Here is a 26,067-nt window from a genome sequence, read left to right as displayed (position 1 = left end):
CGTCCATATGTCTATCCAATGACCATTTGAATGCCCTTAGTGTTAGCGAGTCCACTAATGTTGCAGGCAGGGCATTCCACGCCCTTACTACTCTCTGAGTAAAGAACCTACCTCTGACATCTGTCTTATATCTATCTCCCCTCAATTTAAAGCTATGTCCCCTCATGCGAGACATCACCATCCGAGGAAAAAGGTCCATCCACCTTATCCAATCCTCTGATCATCTTGTATGCCTCAATTAAGTCACCTTAGACCTTAGACTAGAAGAACTCAATTACTTTTTGATAGTCAATGTAGGGGATTTAAAATTTAAACCGATCACTGACCAGTTTCTTTTGTTAGTCCGTACACTTCTGTAGACTTTCTGGTTGGTGGAGATCTGGGGTCAGACCAGAATGCCCTGAGGTGCCTAGTGAGTAACCCTTAGGAAAATGTGATGGGAGACCATGACTGCCTCCTTCTGTCTAATTTGCATTGGTGAAATGGGCCAATGCTTTCTGTAGCCTCAAGTATAGATCTGCAACCACAGGAGTCCTGGCACTAAATAGAATGGATGGACACCTTGCAAAGTAGCTCCGGTCACTTTTCATGACTCGTGCAGCTGGGGAGATCGATGGAATTCATTCTGGATAAATGCGAGGTAATGCACTTGGTAAAGTCAAAGAAGGAAAGACCCTGTGAAGCGGGACCTTGGTGTGCATGTACACCAGTCCCTTAAGGTAGCAGGGCAGGTAGCTACAGCGGTTAAGAAGGTATATGGTATACTTGCCTTTATTAGACAAGGCATAGAGTTTAAGAGCAGGGAGGTCTGGTTGGAACTGTAGAAAATGTTGGTTAGGCCACAGCTAGAGTATTGTGCGCAGTTCTGGAATACACATTACAGGAGCGATATGATAGGGTGCAGAGGAGATTTACCGGGATGTTACCTGGGCTGGAGAGTTTTAGCTATGAAGAGAGATTGGATAAAGTGTTTTCCTTGGAGCAGAGGAGACTGAGGGGGGACATGGGTGAGATGTATAGAATTATGAGGGGCAGACATTGAGCAGCCAGGAAGAAACATTTCCCCTGGGTGGAGGGATCAAGTACCAGATTTATGGTAAGTGGGAGGAGGTTTAGAGGGGATGTGAAGGAAAACCTTTTTCACCCAGAAGGTGTTGGGAGTCTGGAACTCGCTTCCTGAAAGGGTGGTGGAGGCAAAGACCCAAAACAAAAAATTGCCACTCAGCAGCAGTACTGGGGACTCCTGGCACTCAAGAAGTTGTTGACTGGCATAAATCAACACATTTCAGAAAGGGGGCCAAGAGAAAGAACAACAGCGGAAGGGAAAAATGTCATCTGGATTTTTTGTCAATTACTAGTAATATGCAAAAATGCTAGCATTGACCGGCATTTACAATTTAGATACGATACCTGAAATAAAAAATATCTGTAAGTGCCTGTTTTATTTAAAACAATGTCAAGATCAATGGCTGCACATCACGTAAGAAGTGTTTTTTTCCAATTACAATTCCAACACAGATCCTGACAGTCAAACTTTCGATATGCGATACTGGTGGCCAAGGTGTCTTACTGGAAATGTGAAGTTGGAAATTACGCATAAAGTAGAAATTCCATCAGTGAGCAAGTGTAGCAATATAATGGTCGCAAACGAGAGATACATACACTGGCAGATCTGATTGTTGTCACTGTAGAATGCTTGGGGGCAGGCAGCAATGCACATGCCAGTATTGGCCAGAACCAAGTCAGCTGCACAAGCAGTACAACCATAAGCTCCTTCAGTACTGCACGTTTTACATGATGAATGACACCCTGGAATAAGTAAAGACATGAATTTATCACCATGTTTATTCCAATCAATGTAAGAATTTGAAAAAAAAACTGCGGACCCTATTTTACAGTATTTTTTCCACCCCACTGCTTACTTTTGCAAGTGCCTCTGCTCATGAAGTATCCCGTGGGACAATGAGAAATACAACGGTCTCCTAGCAACATCTCACGGGTATCCTTGCAGTACAGACAGACACTACCTGTACCTCTAAGGTCAGCTACACAGTGCTTACACTGAGGTTGGCAATCTGAAACAAAAAGAAAAAAAAATTACTTTTGGATGGCAACAGCAAACTATCAGCCTAGAGCATTTGGCAATACATTTAGACATTGGTTGCTTTATCACTAAACTCCAATTTAATTGGGCAACTATAAACATAGGCTGAGATTTTGCTGGAGGATTTTGAGGGGTTGAACACCCAATTAATATGCAACTTTCTCAAAGCAAGTGTATTTACAAATCAGATGAATGACCATGCCATTCGCACTGCCACAAGGGCAGTTGTTTTTTTGGGAGGGGGAATTGAACTATTGGTTTTCACAGCGTAATTAGTTCCGCTTCGATCAGCTGAAGTTCGAAAACACCTTTTTAAATTTGCAATTCTTCAAGTTATTGTCTATTTTTAATTTTCATCCTCCTATAGATGTTTTTGTATCAGTATTATGACTGTGTAAAATAAAATTACTAAATCTGGATCAAATTAGGTCATTGTGCACCTGATTCCAAGCTTATGGGTCATGATAAAATAGTATTAGTTTGTACAACGAAGAAGGTTCAGACTTTAAGAATTCTGTACTGTTCTTCCCATCCACTGGGAACAACACTTATCTTCCCCTTAGAGCCTGTTCCAGGGATGCGACAGAACTGAAGGATAACCTTCCCACATTGAGATTACATCAGCACAGACGTTGTCTTTCTCTCTCCTAACAATTGTAGAAAGGATCCATTCTGATCCTGTTGAGTTCTATTCCTGGTCCTGAAAACATTGTAGGAAATAAATAAATGTTTTGCCCCAATCCTCGCTGGTAAAGCTAACCATAGCTTGGCTTCAGACATTTTTGTTTGTTAGGTTCTAGATCACAATGTAGCTTTACATTCATTTCCAGTTGCAAGAAAAATGTTACGGTTTCTGTTTTGTTTCACAATTAATGAATGCTTTCTAAGCCATGGTGCAGAGTTAAACTGCTACTTACCAACACAGTATCCAACTTGATTCAGGTATTGCCCCTCGTCACACCTGGTTCTGCAGTATCCATTCAGCAGTGTTACATGAGGATGACACGCCAAACAATCAGAGTCTGAAGGTCCATTACACTGCTTGCAGAAAGGATAACATGCTGGAAAGAAAGAGAAAATTTAAGACAGTTTAATTATTAAGTGCATTGGGAAGTTTTATTATATTGCAAATGCTATATAAATAAATACAATGTTGTTGAGTTTGATAATTTAAATCTTGGCCGGAATGTTATCTTCTGACCATGATTAAACCCCTGCACCCATGCAAAAGCATTCACATTTGTATAATATATACTTTGGACCTGATGTGCTGCATTTATTTGCTTTCTTTCATTCATTTATCCAATAATATTGCTTACCAATTTGTGGATAACATAACATGGATAACATTCCCGTACCAGCCTCCCCGAAGTGGCGCCGGAATGTGGCGACGAGGGGCTTTTCACAGTAACTTCATTTGAAGCCTATTGTGACAATAAGCGATTTTCATTTTCATAACTGAAATTTCAGCAAGTGCTAACTATTGTTCATCAATTTTAAGTGGAGCATAAACCTATAAAATCTAGAACATTTTGTGACACACATCCAGTGAATTAATAAATGCTCAGCGTGATGTGTCAACATTTTAAAATTGTATTTAATTCATTTATGGGATGTGGGCATCACTGGTTAGGCCAGCATTTATTGCACATCCCTAGTTGCCCTTCGGAAGGTGCTGGTGAGCTGCCTTCTTGAACACCGTTGCAGTCCTTGTGCTGTTAGGGAGGGAGTCCCAGGATGTTGCCCCTGTGACAGTGAAGGAATGGCATTCTAAGTCAAGGTGGTGACTTGGAGAGGAACCTCCAGGTGGTGGGGTTCCCAGATATTTGCTGCTGTTGTTCTTCTAGAGGTACTGGTAGTGGATTTGGAAGGTGCTGTATAGGGGCTGGTTTAGCACAGAGGGCTAAACAGCTGGCTAAATAATGCAAAACAATGTCCAGCAGCGCGGGATCAATTCCTGTACCGGACTTCCCGAACAGGCACCAGAATGTGGCGACTAGGGGCTTTTCACAGTAACTTCGTTGAAGCCTACTTGTGACAATAAGCAATTATAGGGGCTGATTTAGCACAGTGGGCTAAATAGCTGGCCTGCAATGCAGAACAAGGCCAGTAGCGCGGGTTCAATTCCCGTACCGGCCCCCCCGAACAGACGCCGCAATGTTGCGACTAGGGGCTTTTCACAGTAACTTCATTGAAGCCTACTTGTGACAATAAATGATTATAGGGGCTGGTTTAGCACAGTGGGCTAAATAGTGGCTTGTAATGCAGAACAATGCCAGCAGCGCGGGTTCAATTCCCGTACCGTCCTCCCCGAACAGGCGCCGGAATGTGGCGACTAGGGGCTTTTCACAGTAACTTCATTGAAGCCTACTTGTGACAATAAGCGATTATTATTATTATTATTATTATTATTATTAAGGAACCTTGGTGAGTTACCGTAGTGCATCTTGTGGATGGTACACACGGCTGCCACTGTCTGTCGGTGGTGGTGTAGGGTTTGAATGTTTGTGGAAGGGGAAGCAATCAAGCAGATTGCTTTGTCCTGGACGGTGTCGAGTTTTTTGAGTGTTGTTGGAGCTGCACTCATCCAGGCAAATGGTGAGTATTCCATTCCACTCCTGACTTGTGCCTCGTAGATGGTGGACAGGCTTTGGGCAGGTCAGGAAGTGAGTTACTCGCCGCAGGATTCCTAGCCTTTGGCCTGGCCTGGTAGCCACAGTATTAATATGGCTAGTCCAGTTCAGTTTCTGATCAATGGCAACCCCCAGGATGTTGATTGTGGGGGATTCAGCGATGGTAATGCCACTGAATGTCAAGGCGCTATGATTAGATCCTCCCTTGTAGGAGATGGTCATTGCCTGCCACTATATGAAATGATCGTTACTTGCCACTTAACAGCCCAAGCCTGAATGTTGTCCAGGTCTTGCTGCATTTGGACATGGACTGCTTCAGTATCTGAGTAGTCACAATTGTGCTTCAACAGTCAGGTGTAGGTTGTGATCATGTCCAATTGGTCAGGAAATTTAGAAATGCAATGCTAATACTGTGGCTGAGCTGAAGAACGACGGCAAAAACCACTGCGCAAACCTTTGGGCTCCCAATCCACTGCTGGACTCTCCTGCTTCAAGTGTGGCCAAAAGTTAATATTCGGTTTAAAGTCCAGAGCAATTTCCATTTGTATGATCACCAATATAAAGGGAATTCATGAAGAAAAATTGAATGACCAAATAAATACACTAATGTGCTGCTAGTTAAAATAACTGTCTGTTCGGTACAGTTGAAGCAGCTGAAAGGGCTTGAAGATAAATATTGTTCCTAGTGGTTGGGAGGAAGAAGTCAGCCTCTGAAACCCAGCACATGGGGTTGGAGGCAGCTGGAGAGATGAACAGTAACAGTGTGGTTTCTTGCTCGTGGATATGTACAAAGTTAATAAGGGTTCAATAATCTCAGTAGGGCAGGAAAGGATGAGTTGTGTGCCACATTCAAGTGCTAAACCTCTCACTACTACTTCCCTAGCCTTTTCATGCACAGCTCTCCTCAGAACAACATAAGAACATAAGAACTAAGTGCCGGAGTAGGCCATCTGGCCCCTCGAGCCTGCTCCACCATTCAATGAGATCATGGCTGATCTTTTGTGGACTCAGCTCCACTTTCCGGCCCGAACACCATAACCCTTAATCCCTTTATTCTTCAAAAACTATCTATCTTTATCATAAAAACATTTAATGAAGGAGCCTCTACTGCTTCACTGGGCAAGGAATTCCATAGATTCACAAACCTTTGGGTGAAGAAGTTCCTCCTTAACTCAGTCCTAAATCTACTTCCCCTTACTTTGAGGCTATGCCCCCTAGTTCTGCTTTCACCCGCCAGTGGAAACAACCTGCCCGCATCTATCCTATCTATTCCCTTCATAATCTTATATGTTTCTATAAGATCCCCCCTCATCCTTCTAAATTCCAACGAGTACAGTCCCAGTCTACTCAACCTCTCCTCGTAATCCAAACCCTTCAGCTCTGGGATTAACCTAGTGAATCTCCTCTGCACACCCTCCAGTGCCAGTACGTCCTTTCTCAAGTAAGGAGACCAAAACTGAACATAATACTCCAGGTGTGGGCTCACTAACACCTTTTACAATTGCAGCAGAACCTCCCTAGTCTTAAACTCCATCCCTCTAGCAATGAAGGACAAAATTCCATTTGCCTTCTTAATCACCTGTTGCACCTGTAAACCAACTTTTTGCGACTCATGCACTAGCACACCCAGGTCTCTCTGCACAGCAGCATGTTTTAATATTTTATCATTTAAATAATAATCCCTTTTGCTGTTATTCCTACCAAAATGGATAACCTCACATTTGACAACATTGAATTCCATCTGCCAGACCCTAGCCCATTCACTTAGCCTATCCAAATCCCTCTGCAGACTTCCAGTATCCTCTGCACTTTTTGCTTGACCACTTATCTTAGTGTCACCTGCAAACTTGGACACATTGCCCTTGGTCCCCAACTCCAAATCATCTATGTAAATTGTGAACAGTTGTGGGCCCAACACTGATCCCTGAGGGACACCACTAGCTACTGATTGCCAACCAGAGAAACACCCATTAATCCCCACTCTTTGCTTTCTATTAATTAACCAATCCTCTATCCATGCTACTACTTTCCCCTTAACGCCATGCATCTTTATCTTATGCAACAACCTTTTGTGTTGCGCCTTGTCATAAGCTTTCTGGAAATCCAGATCTACCACATCCATTGGCTCCCCGTTATCTACCGCACTGTTAATGTCCTCAAAAAATTCCACTAAATTAGTTAGGCACGACCTGCCCTTTATGAACCCATGCTGCGCCTGCCCATTGGGACAATTTCCATCCAGATGCCTCGCTATTTCTTCCTTGATGATAGATTCCAGCATCTTCCCTTCTACCGAAGTTAAGCTCACTGGCCTATAATTACCCGCTTTCTGCCTACCTCTTTTTTAAAACAGTGGTGTCACGTTTGCTAATTTCCAATCCGCCGGGACCACCCCAGAGTCTAGTGAATTTTGGTAAATTATCACTAGTGCATTTGCAATTTCCCTAGCCATCTCTTTTAGCACTCTGGGATGCATTCCATCAGGTCCAGGAGACTTGTCTACCTTTAGCCCCATTAGCTTGCCCATCACTACCTCCTTGGTGATAACAATCCTCTCAAGGTCCTCACCTGTCATAGCCTCATTTCCATCAGTCACTGGCATGTTATTGGTGTCTTCCACTGTGAAGACCGACCCAGAAAACCTGTTCAGTTCCTCAGCCATTTCCTCATCTCCCATTATTAAATCTCCCTTCTCATCCTCTATAGGACCAATATTTACCTTAGCCACTCTTTTTTGTTTTATGTATTTATAGAAACTTTTACTGTCTGTTCTTATATTCTGAGCAAGTTTACTCTCATAATCTATCTTACTCTTCTTTATAGCTTTTTTAGTAGCTTTCTGTTGCCCCCTAAAGATTTCCCAGTCCTCTAGTCTCCCACTGATCTTTGCTACTTTGTATGTTTTTTCCTTCAATTTGATACTCTCCCTTATTTCCTTAGATATCCACGGTCGATTTTCCCTCTTTTTACCGTCCTTTCTTTTTGTTGGTATAAACCTTTGCTGAGCACTGTGAAAAATCACTTGGAAGGTTCTCCACTGTTCCTCAACTGTTTCACTATAAAGTCTTTGCTCCCAGTCTACCTTAGCTAGTTCTTCTCTCATCCCATTGTAATCTCCTTTGTTTAAGCACAAAACACTAGTGCTTGATTTTACCTTCTCACCCTCCATCTGTATTTTAAATTCCACCATATTGTGATCGCTCCTTCCGAGAGGATCCCTAACTATGAGACCCTGAATCAATCCTGTCTCATTACACAGGACCAGATCTAGGACCGCTTGTTCCCTCGTAGGTTCCATTACATACTGTTCTAGGAAACTATCGCGGATACATTCTATAAACTCCTCCTCAAGGCTGCCTTGACCGACCTGGTTAAACCAATCAACATGTAGATTAAAATCCCCCATGATAACTGCTGTACCATTTCTACATGCATCTGTTATTTCTTTGTTTATTGCCTGCCCCACCATAATGTTACTATTTGGTGGCCTATAGATTACTCCTATCAGTGACTTTTTCGCCTTACTATTCCTGATTTCCACCCAAATGGATTCAACCTTATCCTCCATAGCACCGATGTCATCCCTTACTGTTGCTCGGATGTCATCCTTAAATAACAGAGCTACACCACCTCCCTTACCATCCACTCTGTCCTTCCGAAAAGTTTGATACCCTCGGATATTTAACTCCCAGTCGTGACCATCCTTTAACCATGTTTCAGTAACGGCCACTAAATCATAGTCATTCACGATGATTTGCGCCATCAACTCATTTACCTTATTCCGAATACTACGAGCATTCAGGTAAAGTACACTTATGTTGGCTTTTTTACCTCTGTTCTGAGTCTTAACACCTCGATCAGTAACCTCTCCTAAGTTATATTTCCTCTTAACCTTTCTCCTAATTTTCCTTGTCATTGAACCCATATCTTCATGTAACAACCTGCCGCGTCGCTTACCATTAATGTTTTCACTTCCCGTTTTATTTCTTTTAGTATTCCTGGTCCTATTCACTGAGCTCCCCTCAGTCACTGTACCTTGTACTGTCGCCCTTTTTGATTTTTGACTATGGCTTCTCTGCCTTACAATTTCCCCCTTACTGCCGTTTATTTCTGTCCCTGTTTTACTACCTTCCAACTTCCTGCATCGGTTCCCATCCCCCTGCCACATTAGTTTAAACTCTCCCCAACATATTGCAGCTCTGCTCATTAGTCTCTCGTGAGGTACAACCTCACATCCTCAGCAGTGATACTCTCACTCATCCCTATCAGCCACTCCCCACAAATGTCACTGTCCACAAATGTCATTATTCCACCCTCTCAACATATTCCATTTTTTATACTCATACGTCTCCTCTTCCTCTCCGACCTGTGAAACCACTCTAAAGCCCATCTACACTATTCCCTTATCGTCCATATGTCTATCCAATGACCATTTGAATGCCCTTAGTGTAGGCGAGTCCACTACTGTTGCAGGCAGGGCATTCCACGCCTTTACTACTCTCTGAGTAAAGAACCTACCTCTGACATCTGTCTTATATCTATCTCCTCTCAATTTAAAGCTATGTCCCCTCGTGTTAGACATCACCATCCGAGGAAAAAGGCTCTCACTGTCCACCCTATCCAATCCTCTGATCATCTTGTATGCCTCAATTAAGTCACCTCTTGTACAAGAGAATGTAGAACACAAGGCAGGCAGAGAACTGGGGAATGAACTGGGAATGGGGGATTGTGGTAATATCAATGGATTAGTTGCCGAGAGACGCTGTCTAATGCTCGTGGAACATAGGCTCAAATCCTATCACAGCAGCTGGTAAAATTTGAATTCAATTAATAAATCTGAAATATAAAGCTCGTCTCAGTCATGGTGACCAGGAAACTAACATTGATTGTTGTAAAAAACATCTGGTTCACGAATGCTATTTAGAGAAGGAAATCTGCCATTGTTATCTGAACCGAGTCCAGATCCACAACAATGTGGTTGACTCTTAACTACCCTCTGAAATGGCCTAACATGTCACTCAGCTCAGCAATTGCAGATGGGCAATAAATGCTGGCCTTGCCAGTGACACCACATCCCATTAAAAAAATGTTTAAGCCTTCCAGTCATCGAGGTCTCTTCAGTGAAGATAGCAGGGTGTCAAGTGCAAGGCCATGGGGTCTTCCTGATGACAAAACAAGACATCACAACACTCACTCATGCTGGCTTGATTTCAACAACCACTGAATATGCTGGGATTTACAAGTATGACTTTGAACCCTTTTACCTTGTCAGTTCTAAGCTATATCTTTAATCTCCCGCTGGTCCTTCAAGTATCACATAGGAACTGGTGCAGAAGCAGGACAAAGACTTCTTAGAGGAAGTCACTCATGAGGAGGAAGGGGCTGTTTAGCACAGGGCTAAATCACTGGCTTTGAGAGCAGACCAAGGCAGGCCAGCAGCACGGTTCAATTCCCGTAACAGCCTCCCCGAACAGGCGCCGGAATGTGGCGACTAGGGGCTTTTCAAAGTAACTTCATTGAAGCGATTTTCATTTCATTTCATAGTCACACAACTTATGTACATCCTCCACCAGCTCAAATATACATACTTCAGTGGGGTCCCAGAGGCAGGTCAATTGTGTGACCCACATATCAAAAGGTAGCAGCAGGTGTTGGAGACTGGGACACCAGAGGGTCCCCATTCGAGACCGTCCAAACTCTGCTTAGCTGAACACAGGTGCTAAGCCTCTGGGGTGATAACGAAGGCATCTATTCTGGGGCAACAGGAGAAAATGTGAGAGTTTCTGTCAGTATTTCCAAAGGCACTGTGCACCACTTGAAAAAGATTGGAAGAGTCTGTCTCTAGCATGAGTGGCATGATGTCTCAAGCCTCAGCGATGACATCCACCTCCAATGAAAGAGTGGCAACCTGGATGAGGCAGCAGATGTGGCAGGCAACCAAATGTAGTCTGACCCTCACCAATGGCCAGAGTTAAGAGAATTGTTTTCACCCAGAGGGTAATGGGGATCTGGAACTCACTGTTTGATAGATGCAGAAAGTCTCTTTGCATCTCAAAGATACTTCAACACCTACAGGGTCTAGGCCAAGAGCTGGGAAGTGAATGGCTGGTTTGCATTTTTTTTTAAAAGTCGGCGCAGAAAAGATGGGTTGAATGACCTCCTTTGTATGTTTCTTGTCATACCAGTTGCCTCAAAGCTGAAGGTCATTTGGCAGACAAGAGGCCATAAAGGAGATGACTGGACAATGGAGATTTAAAATAAAGTTTACGATGCATTACATTAACAATAAAAGTGACAACCTAACACCCAAATTACTTCCTTTCCTAAAGGACATAAGTGAATCAGATGGATTTTTACAACAATCAATGATAGTTTCATGGTCACCATTATTGAGACTAGCTTTAGATTCATTATTGAATTTAAATTCCACCAGCTGCCATAGTGGGATTTGAACCCACGTTCCTGGAATATTAGCCTGGGTTTCTAGAGTGCCAATGCAGTGACATTACGACCTTGGCTGTGTTACAGGCAGGCTGCTCATTCCCTTGCTTGACTGCTCAGACGCTTATGGCAAACACAAATCAAATCTTAAGTTTCAATTGATCCAAACTCCATAGTGTGTCAACAGAAGACAGTTCCAGATTTCTTCGAGACTTTGTATGAAAAAGGGTTTCCTCATTTGCCAAAATGGTTTCGCTCCAGTTGAAAAATTATGTTCCTTTGTTCTCTATTGCCCCATTAGAGGAAGTAGTTTTTCTGCATGTACACTATTAATTCATCATCATTTTAAATACATCAATTAGATCGCACCTCAACCATCAAAACTCAAGGAGTTACAAACAATATTGGTGCATATTGGCCTATTAATGTAACCCTTTCAATCCTGTCATCATTCTGTTGAATTTCTCCTGAGAACCTTTCACATTCAACACATCTTTCCTGGGCGTCATTGCCCAAAATAAGTGTACTGCTCCATGAGGGACGTAACTTTGGATCCTTATCGAGGGAAAGCATTCATTCTTCGCTTCGGTATTCCAATCCAATCAGGTAAAATCCAACATTTCACTAACCTTTTTAATTATTTTCTGTACCCTTCCTGAACTAGCTTTCGGTGATTTGTGTACAAGGACACCAAACTTATTTGCTTCACCAGTTTTTTAAACAAAAATCTCAATTTGTCTTTCTTGGACCCAAAATGGATAAACTTCACATGGGCAATCTTACTAGGTCCTTTTGTAAATGCCTGTTCCGAGCTTATACAATTCAGGAATGCTTCCTAACTTAGTGTCTGATGTAAACATGGATACACAGCTCTCTATTACTTAATCCAATGCATTTATATTTATAGTAAAAAATCTGAAGCCTCCGTACAGATTCCTGGTCACATTCTGTCAAATGCAGAACATTCTCTCATCTCACAACCAATTACCATACCATGGCACGTCACCTCCAACTCCGTATACTTACACTTTTGCTAATAATTCTGGTGTTGAAACTTAACAAATGCCTTCTGGAAGTCATTTAGACAACACCCTTAGGCATTCCGTTGCCCACCATGCTAGTGATCTCATCAATTTTATAAATAGGTTAGTTTGACATGAACTACCCTTCATTAATTTTTGCTAACTGTCTTTGATCAGCTCACAGTTTTCTCAAAAGAAGCAATATGGTTATCGTGAATCACAGAGTTGACTTTTCCTGAACTGACCGTTTAAAAATCAAGAGTACAGCTATTAATTTGTAAGACTGGATACTGCTGCAAAATACACAAAAGATACATGGAAGTGGAAACTGAAATATTGACAGTGCAAAAGAGGCAGACGTACAATAGCAGACATTGTCTTGATGGTAGAATCCTTCAGGACAGGTATGCAGACACTTGCTTTCATAAAGGGCTCTCGATGGAGAACAGGCTGTGCAATTCTGAGGACTGCTCCCTGTGCAGCTTGTACAGGTGGAGTGGCACTCTGTATGCAAAGGTATCAAAAATCACAAGCAAAACAGTCATGAATATTTACTGCTACACGTCCTTAGTTACCTTGCCATTTTTTGAGATGTAACAAAAATTAATTCTACTTTATTCAGATCCACCATTTCTACAAACAACGTATCACTTTTTTAATTGGAAAAAAGCAACATCTCCATATATTTCTAATTCATGGAGAAATTGACTTTTTCCATAACATATCATAAACTCTAACTGCTACATACAATAGTTGACATATTATATACATGTATTTCTGATGTGTACTAGAAGTATGATTTGCAATGGTCAATAAAATGTAACATATTGGCTGGATTTTACACTCCCCCCACTGGTGGGTTTAAAGGCATGGGCTCATAAACTCTGGCAGCCTGTTGCCATGTACCAACCCACCCATGATCTATTTGAAATTTTATGGAGGAACAAGACAAATAATGGCCACTAAAATGCCTCAGCTTGCTGCATTCACTATGTTACCCACAGCATGGTGGTGGTGGTAGGGCAGGGGGAGAGAGAGCACACCATGCAGGAACCCCAATTAAGACTTGTGGACAGCTCTCCTGAGTTGCTGTGAACTAAGACCCTTAACTGGGCAATTAATATCCACATAAGGGCCTCATCCCATCGCCATTGGCATTAACCCAGCAGCAGACAGGGGAATTGCCATATGGGAAGCCTGAAAAGCGAAAATACTTGTTTGGGTTTGCTTGTGGGATTCTGGGGGTGGGGTGGGGCGGGGGGAGGGACAGGCTTCAGGAACTAGAGGGCAGGGGCACAACGGAGAGCCATATCCATATCCTGCCCTTGCCACCCACACTCCACTTCCCTGTGTGTCCAACGTCTTCACCCTCCTCCCCCATCACTTACCTTGTGCCTGGGTACCTCGCCGATCCTGGCCCTCTTGTCACCTCAGTGGACAGCAAGATTGAAATCAGGCATGACCACTAACTATGACCATTATTGAATACGTTTAATAAACTCCAAATATTTCATAATGGATGTGGTGATATGCCTGTGCACAGTGTTGTAGATAGTTAATGATGCAACCTCCAACCAGCTGTGGCGCCAGACATCCTTCACATGACTTGAGATACCCGCCAGTTGGTAGTAGGATGTACAAGAGGATAGTCACAGTTAGAGTAGTTCCAGTAGAACTCACTGAATTCATAGAATCATAGAATCATAGAATTTACAGTGCAGAAGGAGGCCATTCGGCCCATCGAGTCTTCACCAGCCCTTGGAAAGAGCACCCCACTTAAGCCCACGCCTTCACCCTAACCTGGTAACCCAGTAACCCCACCTAACATTTTTGGACACTAAGGGTAATTTATCATGGCCAATCCACCTAATTCATTTAATAGTTTTTGTCTGTATAGGCATCTCTTAGTTATCCACGTGTTTGTGAATAAATCATCTTTATAGTTAAACAACTGGATGTTCTGAGTACCTCATTGCAATGGCCATCACACAGAACACATCAATGGGTTCAAGTAAATGCTTAAACTTTCATATATTAATAAAACTATCAACTTCAAATGCCAAAAACAAAAGTAATATTTACATTTTTGATTGAACACAGAGAGAGCACACGGCTCTCACAGTCAATGTTTTGTGCAATCAGTATCCACCTCACTTCACCAGCTCTTGCTTTACATGCTTATCAGTTCAGTTATACCGGTAGGAAAAAGAACTGTATGAAGAGAAACTTGTGCAATCTGGCAACTGTGAGCAACGGCAACGGTCAACAAAATGGCTGATGGGCCGCTTATGAACACCGGGTGGCCGCAGGTTGCCCACCACTGAACTAACATCATCTTCAAATAATAGCACGGTAAAAGATGCAATTTAGCAGGGTAAAAGTGAAAAATAATTCACAAACACAATTATTGTACTTTGAAGGAGGAAACCCCCCCCCACCAAGGAAAGTGCTTTTAACTCAAAAGTACTCCCTCCAACTCTCAAAAATCTGAATGGCACCTTGCAGTAAATACCCCGCATCTCTCAGGTTGCTTACACCATCATTGAGGGCATCAACGCTTTTCCAGAGATGCTTAAGTGACACAGATTTCAAGGATGGTCTGTTTTCATCCCGTTGAGACTCCACTGGCTTCAATGGGAATCAAATGGGTTTCGGGAATTGATCCACCGCTCCACTCCAGGGGCCTTTCACAGTATGAAGCAATACTCACAATCAATAATGCTTTTTGTTCCCCTCCCAAAGGATCGGCAGTCTGGTGTCATTTTGCATATAAATCCAAGTCATTTTTATGAAAGTTAATGGATGTGATCCAAGTTAGAAAAAAAGGCAACTTTGCCAAGGCGAAATTCAGGGACATAACAAATGCAGATAATAGGTTATGTCTATATAACACATTTTAATGTTACAAAATACCCCAAGAAGCTTTGCAGGAGGTGTAGAGAGCAAGATGAAGAGGGGGCCAAAAACGCTCTTGAAGAGAGAGATTTAAGGAACGTTTTGAAGATGATGAATGAGAGCAAGTTGAAGGGTCTAGGAAAACAGTTCCAGAATATGATGACAAAGATTACCGAAGTCTCTGCCATAGATATAACACAGAGTATTGAAGGAATATGGAATAATTGCTCGCATTGCTTTTGCCTTCAGAGTAATTAACAAAAAGTCAGAGAAAAAAAAAGCACCATGTACAAACACTAAATTTTACAATAAAATTGAATACTGGGGCCATTTGTGAGAACATAATAAAAACATTTATTTACATAAGAAGACTATTCTTAGTATTTATATTCAATTTTTGTTGTGTGGAGTATCCATTAAAAAACATTGACTCTAACTCTAACTTTCTGTCAAAGCTAGGTAATTACCATCAGTCCAACATAAAGGCATCTGACCTTTAAGAGATGCATTTTTGGGGGTAAATTGCTTATCACAGGAGATTGGTTGAAATTGTGAGCAGGGCTACACAAGACAATACATTTTTGTGTGTATATATGACCTTGCCAAATTCAAAGAAGCCAGCTTTCAACAGCAGCTATTAGTTTTCTTTCATCAATAATTAACACCAACTGTGATACCAATACATGGTTCGGGTGTATTAGGTTACATCAAAGCTACTATTGAATAAAATAGGTGCGTGACTAAGGGTCCATTATGCCCCTGAAAACTGATAGTCTATTTTACTTTTTTGAGGGGCTAATTGCTGTTTGAGTAGCAACAATTTTTTTTGAAGTGGCATGGCGGCACAGTGGTTAGAACTGCTGCCTCACTGCGCCAGGGACCGGTGTTTGATTCTGGCCTTGGGTGACTGTCTATGTGGAGTTTGCAAGCTCTCCTCATGACTGTGTGGGTTTCCTCTGGGTGCTCCGCTTTCATAGACTCAGACTTCCTACAGGCAGAAGGCCAGTCAGCCCATCGTGTCTGCACTGACCCTCGGAAAGAGTACTCTACCTAGGCCCACTTTCCCCTCCTATCCTCATAACCTCATGTATTAATCATGGCCGATCTTCTAACCTGCACATCTTTGGACACTAAGGGAAATTTAGCATGGCCACTACACCTAACCTGCACAACTTTGAACTGTGGAAGGAAACCACATAGGCATAGGGAGAGGGTGCAGACGCCACACAGACAGTCACCCAAGGCTTGAATCAAACCTGGGTTCCTGGTGCTGTGAGGAAGCAGTGCTAACCACTCACTGTGCCACCATGTTGCACTCCTTTTGTTCCACAGTCCAATTTTTTTGAATTTAATTTTTTAAATAATCTTTATTGTCACAAGTAGGATTACATTAACACTGCAATGAAGTTACTGTGAAAAGCCCCCAGTCGCCACATTCCAACGCCTGTTCGGGTACACAGAGGGAGAATTCAGAATGCCCAAATTACCAAAGGTTAGGGGAAGGGCCATGGTCAACGCAGGGGGTATGGGGATAAGGTGGGGGCATGGGTCTAGGTAGAGTGCTCTTTCAGATGGTCAGTGCAGACTCAATGGGAAGAATGGCCTCCTTCTGCACTGTAACGATTCTTTGGATTCTGTCATTAACTTTTGTTAAGAGCAGCAGAAAACCCTCCTGTGTCAAGCTGATTACGGGCATCGAATCGTTCATGCATAGGTGGTCACTAAATAGTACCATCTTTCATTATTCAAAAATAAACATTTCCCCAGATAGCATAAACATTTCAAAACTGTGCTATGAAGTCTGGCCATATTAAACCTCAATGTGTCCTCAGATCGAAGTGAATCAACAAAGAGCACCTTATCTAGGATGATGCACTTACCTGTGCATACTTTCTCACTGTTCACGTAGAAATGTGGTTTGCAATCAGTCACACACTCTCCATGTGGTATTCCGTGGCCACCCTGATGAATCTGTACAACCTCCTCCAATTTGAGGCAATTAGTACAGTCTAACTGCCTGGGACCTACACAGGCACGGCAAGGATGACTGCAGGCTGAGAGAGGATAAAATAACAATGAAGATGTTTTGAAATGTAATTATTTTTATAAAACACTGCTGCTTCATCAAATTTTCCCATAGACTGATAAAGATCAAGTATTACATCTGTAATTCCCAGAGAGTGTTCCAATTTTAGTCTCATCTACAAAAGCCTCCCCAAAAAATAACTTTGACAGGTCACTCAGCCAGCATCCAGGACACAAAGTAAACACAGAAAACCCGAGTGTGTGCCAGTTTTGGGAGCATATTGATTATGCTGTTGGGGCTAGATGAGTCATTCAGGGGTCTGGTCAATTAACCCAGAGAATTAAGAGTTCAATTCCCATAAGATCAGCCATGATCTCATTAAATGGCGGAGCAGGCTCGAGGGGCCAGATGGCCTACTCCTGTTCCTAGTTCTTATGTTCTTATCATGACTATTCGAGAAATTGGGTTTTGTTTAAAAAATCTGCAAATAAAAAGCTGGTGCAAACTGCCCTCTGTACAGCCTAGTAAGTAGCTCAGTTACATCAAATCGTTCAAAGAGAAGAAAGACTTGCATGTCTATAGTGCGTTTCATGACCACCAGACATCTCAAGGTATTTTACAGATAATTCCTACTTTTGAAGTGTAACCACCGTTGTAATGTAAAAACTGCAACAGCCAATTTGTGCACAACAAACTCCCACAAAGAGCTATGTGACAATGATCAGATAGCCTGATTTTTGTGCTGTTGATATTGAGGCGGCCAAAAGCAATAAATGCCTGCGTCGTCAGCGATACCCACAACGTTAGAACTAATTTTATAAAAATGTCTGTACCCAGTCTCTCACCCAGAGAGTGGTCAATGATACAAATGAGCAAGGAAAAGAGCAAAAATACACTTTAAAATTAAACATTTAGTATTACGTTTCCATATTGCTTTGTGTTATACCCAAAACAATCTGTAGAAAAGGCAAAACATTATAAGCGTTGGAAATTTGCAGAGAATAGTGGACAGAATGACACATATCTAGTTCATGATATTAGAGGTAATGTTTAGTTCGGAGAAAATTAAATTTTAACTGCAGAAAATAGGATAAATGCAACGAAAGCAGTTTAGAGTCTATTATAATCAAATGGTTGGGGCCATGTCAATTTAAGGGGTTAACAGCTGGTAAGGTTAACATTCTAAATAGGTGCTGGCATAGTGGTATTATCAGGGTGATCCAGAGACCCATGTAATTCTCTGGGAGTCCAGGTTCGAATCCGATCATGGCAGATGTTGAAATTCGAATTTGAGTGTAGTGATGACCATGAAAACCCATCTGGTTCACTAATGCCCTATAGGGGAGAAAATCTGCTGCCCTTGTCTGGCCTGGTCTACATGTGACTACACACCTACAGCCTTGTGGAAATACCTTCTGGAATGGCCTAGCTAGCCTCTCAGTTCATGGGAAATAAACGCTGGCCCAGCCAGCAATGCCCATTTCCATTAAATAAAAAAAAGCTGAAGAACTGGTGAGATGTCTACATTGCTTGCAGCGAAATACAGCCCAGAGAGACTTTTTGTTTTGGGAGTCAGAGCTAAATTAATTTAAAAGCATTCAGTGAACCATGAAAGGCTGTGTCATCATGACGATGGGTCAGGTTTAAGACGGTTTTCTAGTTTCAATTTATCTGTGTGCTTGCTAAAACACACTCGGTCATGAAACCGTTCAATGGAGAAAGATGACAAGATAAAATATAACTTAAGAACAACTATAAGCCAGGAAGAATATGCAAATAACCATGATGGGTGAGGATATAACTGTTCATATATTCGCGTCTCAAAAATGTTGCTGTGTCATGTAAATGTTGTTAATATTTCTAATGCGTTTCTGCTGGTCATTTAATCACTCAAAAGAACATTCTATTTCCTCTCTTATACTTGCAAGTACTTCCACTTCTTCTTATTACAATCCCAGACCAGACCCCAACAGGTTAGGATACTGGACCAAAACCCCAATATTTTAATTCATGTTGTACGACTGTGTGGAAAGAATGATTCACTCCAGGAGTGATCGTATGAAGAAAATAGGGATTTGGTATTTTAAAACAAAACTATGTTAGAAATACAATATTAAACTCTTTAACTTCACACCCAAAAAGAACAGCTTACAATTACCCTTTAAACAATCCTACTCAATTCCCCATTAAACAACAAGAAAAGAAACCTCCCGCTCTCAGTCCGTTTTAAAAATCAGCATGGCATAAGAGTTTGATTTACAGAACAGGGGCGTCATTCTCCGACCCCCCGCCGGGTCAGAGAATCGCCGGGGGCTGGCGTGAATCCCGCCCCCTCTGGTTGCCGAAGTCTCCGGCACCGGATATTCAGCGGGGGCGGGAATCGCGGCACGCCGGTTGGCGGGCCACCCCCCGCGATTCTCCGGCCCGGATGGGCCGAAGTCCCGCCGATAAATTGCCTGTCCCGCCGGCGTGGATTAAACCACCTTTTGAACGGCGGGACAAGGTGGCGTGGGAGGGCTCCGGGGTCCTGGGGGGGGGGGGGGGGGCGATCTGGCCCCGGGGGGTGCCCCCACGGTGGCCTGGCCCACGATCAGGGCCCACCGATCCGCGGGCGGGCCTGTGCCGTGGGGGCACTCTTTCTCTTCCGCCTCCGCCACGGTCTCCACCATGGCAGAGGCGGAAGAGACTCCCTCCACTGCGCATGCGTGGGAAACTGTCAGCGGCCGCTGACGCTCCCGCGCATGCGCCGCCCCGAGATGTCATTTCCGCGCCAGCTGGCGGGGCAACAAAGGCCGTTTCCGCCAGCTGGCGGGGCGGAAATTCCTCCGGCGTCGGCCTAGCCCCTCAATGTTGGGGCTCGGCCCCCAAAGATGCGGAGCATTCCACACCTTTGGGGCGGCGCGATGCCCGTCTGATTGGCGCCGTTTTGGGCGCCAGTCGGCGGACATCGCGCCGTTTCGGGAGAATTTCGCCCCAGGTTTTTGGCTACTGTTAGAACCCCTTCACACTTTGGCTGAATATCTTCAAAAAGCTGTTTCACCTGGAATGTTTCATCTTCTTCCTTGACCTTAGACAAGAGTGCTCTGCTTTAACTATTATTACTCTTTTCAACCAATCCTACTGGGAGAGAAAACTGCCTTTACCTGTGGCCAAAACAAGGGTTGCCAGGTCAGGCTTCAACTCTTCTCAAAAAGCTTTCACAAAAAGTCTCTCCGAATCTCTTAGCTCCACCCAGCAATGAAAACCAAATGAACTTTCCAGTAACTGAACCCCCCCCCCCCCCCCCCACCCCTCCCCCACGGACTATCCCCAGTCAAACTACAGTGCATTAGCCCAGGCTTTAAAACCCATTCCTCTGGTCAATTTCACCTTCTGGCTCCTAAAAGCTTCCAGACCCTGCAAAACAGGATTCGTATTTTAAAACATGACCACTGCAGTCAAACACACTATAACCTTGACTTGCCCAATACTCAGAATCCAAAATTCTGAAAATCCTCCACTCGCATACCCTCATTCGATTTCTTTTGAAATACTGTTGATCTTCAATTTTTTGCCTGTCTCATAGATTCATAGAATCCCTACAGTCCAGAAAGAAACTATTTGGCCATCGAGTCTGCACCGACCCTCTTAAAGAGCACCCTAACTAGTCCTACTCCTCACCTAACCTGCACATCTTTGGACTAGGGAAGGAAACTGCAGTATCCAAAGGAAACCCACGCAAACATGGGGAGAATGTGCTAACTCCATACAGACAGTCACCTGAGGTCGGAATCGAACCCGGATCCATAAGACCATAAGGCATAGGAGCAGAATTAGGCCACTTGGCTCATCGGGTCTGCTCTGCCATTCAATCACGGCTGATATTTTCTTATCCCCATTCTCCTGTCTTCTCCCCATAACCCCTGATCCCCTTATTAATCATGAACCTATCTATCTCTGTCTTAAATACACTCAGTGATTTGGCATCCACAACCTTCTATGGCAAAGAGTTCCACAGATTCACCACCCTCTGGCTGAAGACATTCCTCCTCATCTCGGTTTTAAAGGATCGTCCCTTTAGTCTGAGATGGTGTCCTCTGGTTCTAGTTTTTCCTACCAGTGGAAACAGCCTCTCCACGTCCACTCTATCCAGGCCTCGCAGTATCTTGTAAGTTTCAATAAGATCCCCCCATAACCATCTAAACTCCAACGAGTGCAGACCCAGAGTCCTCAACCGTTCCTCATACGACAGGTTCTTCATTCCAGGGATCATTCTTATGAACCTCTTCTGGACCCTTTCCAAAGCCAGCACATCCTTCCTTAGACCTCCCGCACTCTCCCATTCTCAATAACCTCAATCGCTTCAAGGTCACCTCCCGCCTCACTCATTGCCTCCTCATGCTGATAAGGGTTGATTTGGTGCCTTGCTGTTGCTGGCTGGCCTGCCCTGAGCCCTGGCTGGATCCCATTCGACAGCTGCTGACCGGCTGTGTGACCTTGACTCATGGCATTTGTCTGGCACCTCACCTCACTGTTGCTAGCTGGCCTACCCTCAGCTTGGGCGGAGAAGCCTGCTGGCTACGCCTCTTTGTTGCAAAAGTAAAACAGGATCTTCTGCTTCTGCCCATCTCCCTCTTCGCCACACACACAGAGACACACACACACACACACAGAGTCATACCGTTAAATGGAAACCCACAGGGTTTCCCACACATCTCCAAGTGCATCACTGTAAAAAACAGAAGTGAACGAGTTCATGTTGGGGTTCCTGACATGCCAACAAATTCTGGGGATTGAACATTCAGCACACACCCAAACCTACCCCCGGCTGCCAGTTAAAATTAAGCCCATATTGCTGGTCCAGACTCAGTGTGCCTTACTGAAGATTCCAAAACCTTTCGTTGAACAGCTACTCTGTTGCTTGTTCTGTTCATACACACCACATATCCCTGAAAGAGAGGCCACAGTGTTGATTTAAACAACAGATTAGCGCTGTAAGCAAGATGATTGGCAAACACCGTTCCTTCACCACTGACTGTAAAATCTGTTTAGAGTTACCTCGTGTAAAGAAAAATTATATCAGTTGGAAATGGACATGAGCTGACTCATATCTCATTAGTATTCCTCCACGTAAAGCTGCAGTGCTTTAGAAATGTATTATACATGATTCTAAAAAATTCCAATTTGAATATGAAATCATGCTCCTAATAAAATCAGTTGGTGAGATATTGAAGTGCTTCAAGGTTAATGCAGTACAAGACTACCATTTATTAACCTGGTAGAAGATGATGCTGTACAACTAATCAGAGATGAAAACCTATATTGCAGGATTTGCACCAGGAAGCATTATATATGTCAGCTTTCTTAATCACCTTCAAAAAAATTACAATGAAATATCCCAGCAGAAGACTGAATTCAAATCTCAGTTTCTGTGAATTATGTTGTATAATTCTAACATTTAGGACCATCGTAATGGGACATTGCAGTTTTAGTTGCCAGGTGTTAAATTTGTAACTGCGCTGGGCAATCAAATAAGTTTGCTTTATTCTTCCATATGATATCAGTGTCACTGGTAAGGTCAGCATTTCTGGCTTACCCCTAAAACTGCCCTTGAAAAAGTGGAAGGCATCTTCCTAAACTATTGCAGTCCATCCGTGTAGGTGCACCTAGATACTGTTCAAAAGAGGGAAACTGTGGCAAAATGGTAATGTCACTGGGCTAGTAAACCAGATGCCTAGGCAGAATGCTCTGGGGACAGGGGTTCAAATCCCACCACAGCAGCTGATTCAATTAATACAATCTGGAATTGACAGCTAGTCTTTGTAATGGTGACCATGGAACTATCATAGTTCATTAATGTCCTGTCTAATGCAGGAAATCTGCCATCCATACCTAGTCTGCCCTACATGTGACTCCAGTTCCACAGAAATATGGTTGACTCTTACCTGCTCTCCAAATTGGCCCAGCCAGCACTCAGCTCAAGGGCAACTAGAGATGGGCAACAAATGCTGGCTCTGCCAGCGATACCCAAATGCGATGAAAGAATAAAATAAGGAAGTTCCAGGATTTTGATCCAGTGAAGGAATGGCGATGTAGTTCCAAGTTAGGGTTGTGTGGAGCTTGGAAAGGAACATGCAAGTGGTGGTGTTCCCAAGCATCTGCTGCTTTGTCTTTCTATATGGTAGAGGTTAGAGGTTGAAGGAGTGTTGGTGAGTTGCTGTGTATTTTCTAGATGGTTCACACACTAATGTCACTGTGCATTAGTGGTGGAGGGAGTGAATGGTCAAGGTGGTGAATGGGGTATTGATCAAGTGGACTGTTTGGCCCTGGATGATGGCAAGTTACTAGAGTGTTTTTGGCGCTGCACTCATCCAGGCTTGTGCCTTGTAGATGGTGGATGGGCTTTGGGGAGTCAGGAAGTGAGTTGCTCTCCACAGAAATCCCAGTCTCTGACCTGCTCATGCAGCCACAGTATTTCTCTGACTAGTTCTGTTAAAACTTTTGGTAAATGGTAACCCCCAGGATGTTGATGGTGGGAGAATTCAGCAATGGAAATGCTGTTGAGAGTCAAGGAAAGATAGTTAGATTCACTTGCGATGAAGATGGTCATTGCCTGACACTTGAGTGAATGTTACTAACATATTGTTATCAACCGTACCTACAGAGGACAGCCATAGCAGGACACTCAATGTGTGTTTTTTGACTGAGTGTACTTCAAAGGTAATTCAGGGCAATTGGCCTGTGATGCAGCTCACTGTAAAATGTTTTTGAAATCTGTTTCAATTGAAATCCCTCAAACTATAGCACAGCTCTGATGAAGTCACAAATAGGGAGCAGAGAGAAGGCAGGGAGGGATCACCGGAAGGGGTTCATCCTGGATGGGATTAAAGGGTTCGGGCAGTGGGTTTTTGTGGTTGTGGGAGAGACTGTGGTGGGTAAGAGTCGGTGACTGCGGTCGCAGTTAGCCTATCATGGGCAGGGAAGTAGGTAAGCTTGTTGGGCCTGGAGGAAATAGTCCTACTCCTCCTGGCCCACAAGTGGTGCATTTACCAGAATGGATTCTCCGATCTCGTCTGTGACTGGCCCATTGTGAACGAGAACAAAGAATTTGGCATTCCAGCCAAAACTCCATTCACTTTCAGCGGCACCGGAAAATCCCAGCCGTGAATGAGGATGAATGCCTGGGAACCCGATCAAAATTTGTAAACAGTAAAAAGCCTCCAAAAAAAATGGATGGATGCAAACTTCCTGATAAGGGGCACACTCCCTTAGTTACTCTATTAAAACCAGAATCAAGTGCATTGGGGTCAGGTTTGCAATTTTGAAAATTTTCACTTCTTGTGTGCAACCCATCTTATAGAATACTGTTTCATAGAATTTACAGTGTAGAAGTAGGCCACTCGGCCCATCGAGTCTGCACAGGCCCATGGAAAGCTCACCCTATCCAAGCCCACACCTCTACCCTACCCCCGTAACCCAGTAACCCCATCTAACCTTTTTAGGACACTAAGGGCAATTTAGCCTGGCCAATCCACGTAACCTGCACTTCTTTGGACTGTGGGAGGAAACCAGAGCACCCAAAGGAAACCCACGCAGACACAAGGAGAAAATTCAGACTCCACACAGAGAGTGACCCAAGCCGGGAATTGAACCTGGGATCCTGGAGCTGTGAAGCATCTGCTATTGAAAGTTAAAAATTACTTGAATTAAGTCAACAATAAGTGTGTTTTTTTTAACAATCAATAGCAAAATTGAACAACAAGCAGTTCTACCAGGGATTGCCAACTAAAGGGGCACTATACAAAACTTCTGAAAACTGATGGGATTAACAGGTTTTATAATTGTTTCTACTTCAGCCTCTGTCAAAGAATAACACTGCATGGTGGTACTGTATTTTACAATTGTGTGTATGACATACCTTGGCATGCTCCATTCTCAGAGTAAAAACCATCAGGGCAGGCTATGAGACATTGACCTTTGTGTAGGGAAAGGTGGTCGTAACAGGAAGCACAATGCACAGAAGAGCCAGTGCAGGTTGCACATGAAGCATGGCAAGCTAAAATAAAGAAACAGACACGACCATAAATACATAAAGAGGATTGACATGGGGAAACAATGGGTTATTGATTTAAATTACCAAGTGAGATAAGAACTCACCATCAACAAGTGCACAATGAAGGAGGCCTACAGCCTAGCATTCCAAGCTTTTTGAAAGAGCTATCTAATTAGTCCCCACTTAATGTATCTCCCTCCCCAACAGCTCTGTAAATGTTTCCTTTCCAAATAAACGTGCAGTTTATTGTTATAACAAGGCTTAATTTTGTAAAAATTACAATGTGAATATGTGGCATTGACACAGGTCAAACCTTGGCCAGCTGCACACTTGGCTGAAAGCATAAAATATGAAGTACACCAAAGGAGGATGGAACAATTTGGGACTGTTGTTTTTCAATTATAAGCTACAATTCCCTTGAGTAAATAGTCTAATATTTCACTGTCCTATCCCAGCAATCCGTGTTGGCTTTCCAAAACTGCAAATTAGCACTAAATTATGGGCCTTTGTGTGTCATGATCAAAATGAAGGATATGGATCAAGGTCAACCAGCTACAAATACACAACTTACCAGCACTGACCACTTCTGCCCTGCTAAAGTCATCATACCCTTGTGGGCAATTTCTTACAGGATTATTTGCAAATAGGTGAGAAGAATCCAAACCTAGTCTGAGGAGCCAAGCCTCTGGATTCCATTTCTGGATGTAGACATTGTTGGTAATTCCAGAATTGATTGGCCACCTTTAATTGTCCAAATAAATGGCAGTGAATGATCTACTTGAACCATTGCTATCCTTATGGCATGCTTAGTAGTGATCTGATACAGTCAAATGACCTTTCCAGCCAACAAGAATTAACCATATTGGTGTTGGACACGAGTTACAGACAGCCCAAACATGAGAAAACCATTTACT

At 43.2% G+C, this 26,067-nt stretch overlaps 1 protein-coding gene across 2 annotated transcripts in view; it reads right to left on the bottom strand.

The window, feature by feature from the left end:
- The window catches only part of fras1 (Fraser extracellular matrix complex subunit 1), a 714,708-nt gene that overhangs the window by 324,380 nt on the left and 364,261 nt on the right, over positions 1–26,067 (bottom strand). For both annotated transcript variants that reach the window (XM_072496214.1, XM_072496215.1), the window contains exons 17-22: positions 25,019–25,156; positions 16,976–17,149; positions 12,564–12,704; positions 3,022–3,165; positions 1,923–2,075; positions 1,663–1,809 (exon numbers count right to left, since the gene is read on the bottom strand). In XM_072496214.1, the coding sequence (XP_072352315.1) occupies positions 1,663–1,809; positions 1,923–2,075; positions 3,022–3,165; positions 12,564–12,704; positions 16,976–17,149; positions 25,019–25,156 (897 nt within the window). The remainder of the gene's footprint in view (positions 1–1,662; positions 1,810–1,922; positions 2,076–3,021; positions 3,166–12,563; positions 12,705–16,975; positions 17,150–25,018; positions 25,157–26,067) is intronic.

This window comes from Scyliorhinus torazame, chromosome 3, assembly GCF_047496885.1.
Source record: "Scyliorhinus torazame isolate Kashiwa2021f chromosome 3, sScyTor2.1, whole genome shotgun sequence".
Taxonomy (NCBI): Eukaryota; Metazoa; Chordata; class Chondrichthyes; order Carcharhiniformes; family Scyliorhinidae; genus Scyliorhinus; species Scyliorhinus torazame.
Note: the sequence above shows the minus strand (reverse complement) of the source record. Positions and strands in the feature narration are given on the sequence as shown.